At 40.7% G+C, this 2,500-nt stretch overlaps 1 protein-coding gene across 1 annotated transcript in view; it reads right to left on the bottom strand.

Moving 5' to 3' along the window:
- LOC109883841 (patatin-like phospholipase domain-containing protein 2) overlaps nt 1-2,500 on the bottom strand; it is a 16,150-nt gene that overhangs the window by 7,058 nt on the left and 6,592 nt on the right. Inside the window, exons 4-5 of the mRNA XM_031832926.1 lie at nt 1,885-2,094; nt 1,569-1,629 (exon numbers count right to left, since the gene is read on the bottom strand). Of these exons, the coding sequence (XP_031688786.1) occupies nt 1,569-1,629; nt 1,885-2,094 (271 nt within the window). The remainder of the gene's footprint in view (nt 1-1,568; nt 1,630-1,884; nt 2,095-2,500) is intronic.

The following is a 2,500-nucleotide window of genomic DNA, read 5'->3' as shown; positions in this document are numbered from 1 at the left end:
ATATAACTACTCTATACCAAGCCTGATCTAGTATAGTCATATAACTACTCTATACCAAGCCTGATCTAGTATAGTCATATAACTACTCTATACCAAGCCTGATCTAGTATAGTCATATAACTACTCTATACCAAGCCTGATCTAGTATAGTCATATAACTACTCTATACCAAGCCTGATCTAGTATAGTCATATAACTACTCTATACCAAGCCTGATCTAGTATAGTCATATAACTACTCTATACCAAGCCTGATCTAGTATAGTCATATAACTACTCTATACCAAGCCTGATCTAGTATAGTCATATAACTACTCTATACCAAGCCTGATCTAGTATAGTCATATAACTACTCTATACCAAGCCTGATCTAGTATAGTCATATAACTACTCTATACCAAGCCTGATCTAGTATAGAGTTATATAACTACTCTATACCAAGCCTGATCTAGTATAGTCATATAACTACTCTATACCAAGCCTGATCTAGTATAGTCATATAACTACTCTATACCAAGCCTGATCTAGTATAGAGTTATATAACTACTCTATACCAAGCCTGATCTAGTATAGAGTTATATAACTACTCTATACCAAGCCTGATCTAGTATAGAGTTATATAACTACTCTATACCAAGCCTGATCTAGTATAGAGTTATATAACTACTCTATACCAAGCCTGATCTAGTATAGAGTTATATAACTACTCTATACCAAGCCTGATCTAGTATAGTCATATAACTACTCTATACCAAGCCTGATCTAGTATAGTCATATAACTACTCTATACCAAGCCTGATCTAGTATAGTCATATAACTACTCTATACCAAGCCTGATCTAGTATAGAGTTATATAACTACTCTATACCAAGCCTGATCTAGTATAGAGTTATATAACTACTCTATACCAAGCCTGATCTAGTATAGAGTTATATAACTACTCTATACCAAGCCTGATCTAGTATAGTCATATAACTACTCTATACCAAGCCTGATCTAGTATAGTCATATAACTACTCTATACCAAGCCTGATCTAGTATAGTCATATAACTACTCTATACCAAGCCTGATCTAGTATAGTCATATAACTACTCTATACCAAGCCTGATCTAGTATAGTCATATAACTACTCTATACCAAGCCTGATCTAGTATAGTCATATAACTACTCTATACCAAGCCTGATCTAGTATAGTCATATAACTACTCTATACCAAGCCTGATCTAGTATAGTCATATAACTACTCTATACCAAGCCTGATCTAGTATAGTCATATAACTACTCTATACCAAGCCTGATCTAGTATAGAGTTATATAACTACTCTATACCAAGCCTGATCTAGTATAGTCATATAACTACTCTATACCAAGCCTGATCTAGTATAGTCATATAACTACTCTATACCAAGCCTGATCTAGTATAGTCATATAACTACTCTATACCAAGCCTGATCTAGTATAGTCATATAACTACTCTATACCAAGCCTGATCTAGTATAGTCATATAACTACTCTATACCAAGCCTGATCTAGTATAGAGTTATATAACTAATATAAAGGTCTCTTACCGTTCTTCTTTAGAAAGTGAAGAGCATCTTTGTACCCCTGTTTACACATGGCCTTCATAACCTGAAACAAACACAGATAAACAGACACATTAGATATCTTCCCACAGACAGTTTAGATTTCTTCCCACAGACCGTTTAGATATCTTCCCACAGACCGTTTAGATATCTTCCCACAGACAGTTTAGATATCTTCCCACAGACCGTTTAGATATCTTCCCACACGCGTGTGCGTGTGTGTACCTGTGGCTCAGGGGGAAACAGAGCTTTGGACACTCTGTAGAGGTTGGTGAGTGTGCGTGTGCGTGTGTGTGTGTACCTGTGGCTCAGGGGGAAACAGAGCTTTGGACACTCTGTAGAGGTTGGTGAGAGTAAACTGGATGGAGGTGTTGGTGAATCGTAGTTCATGCATGTTGGTGGATCGGTCTCTAGGGCAGATGTCACTCTCTCCAGAGAACGGAGACACAGTGATGGTGTTCTTCAGCTCATACTGAGGCAGATTATCACTGATACCACCGTCCACGTAACGCTGGAGGGGGAGGAGGGAGGGAGGGGAAAGAGTGGGAGGGAAGGAGAATAGGGAGGGAGGGAGGGAGGGAGGGTAGAAAGAGAGGGAGGGAAGGAGAGAGAGTGGGAGGGAAGGAGAATAGGGAGGGAGGGAGGGAGGGAGGGTAGAAAGAGTGGGAGGGAAGGAGAATAGGGAGGGAGGGAGGGAGGGTAGAAAGAGAGGGAGGGAAGAAGAGAGAGTGGGAGGGAAGGAGAATAGGGAGGGAGGGAGGGAGGGTAGAAAGAGTGGGAGGGAAGGAGAGAGAGTGGGAGGGAAGGAGAATAGGGAGGGAGGGAGGGTAGAAAGAGTGGGAGGGAAGGAGAATAGGGAGGGAGGGAGGGAGGGTAGAAAGAGAGGGAGGGAAGGAGAATAGGGAGGGAGGGAGGGA

Source organism: Oncorhynchus kisutch, linkage group LG10 (assembly GCF_002021735.2).
Source record: "Oncorhynchus kisutch isolate 150728-3 linkage group LG10, Okis_V2, whole genome shotgun sequence".
NCBI lineage: Eukaryota > Metazoa > Chordata > Actinopteri > Salmoniformes > Salmonidae > Oncorhynchus > Oncorhynchus kisutch.
This window is presented reverse-complemented; position numbering and strand designations above follow the sequence as displayed.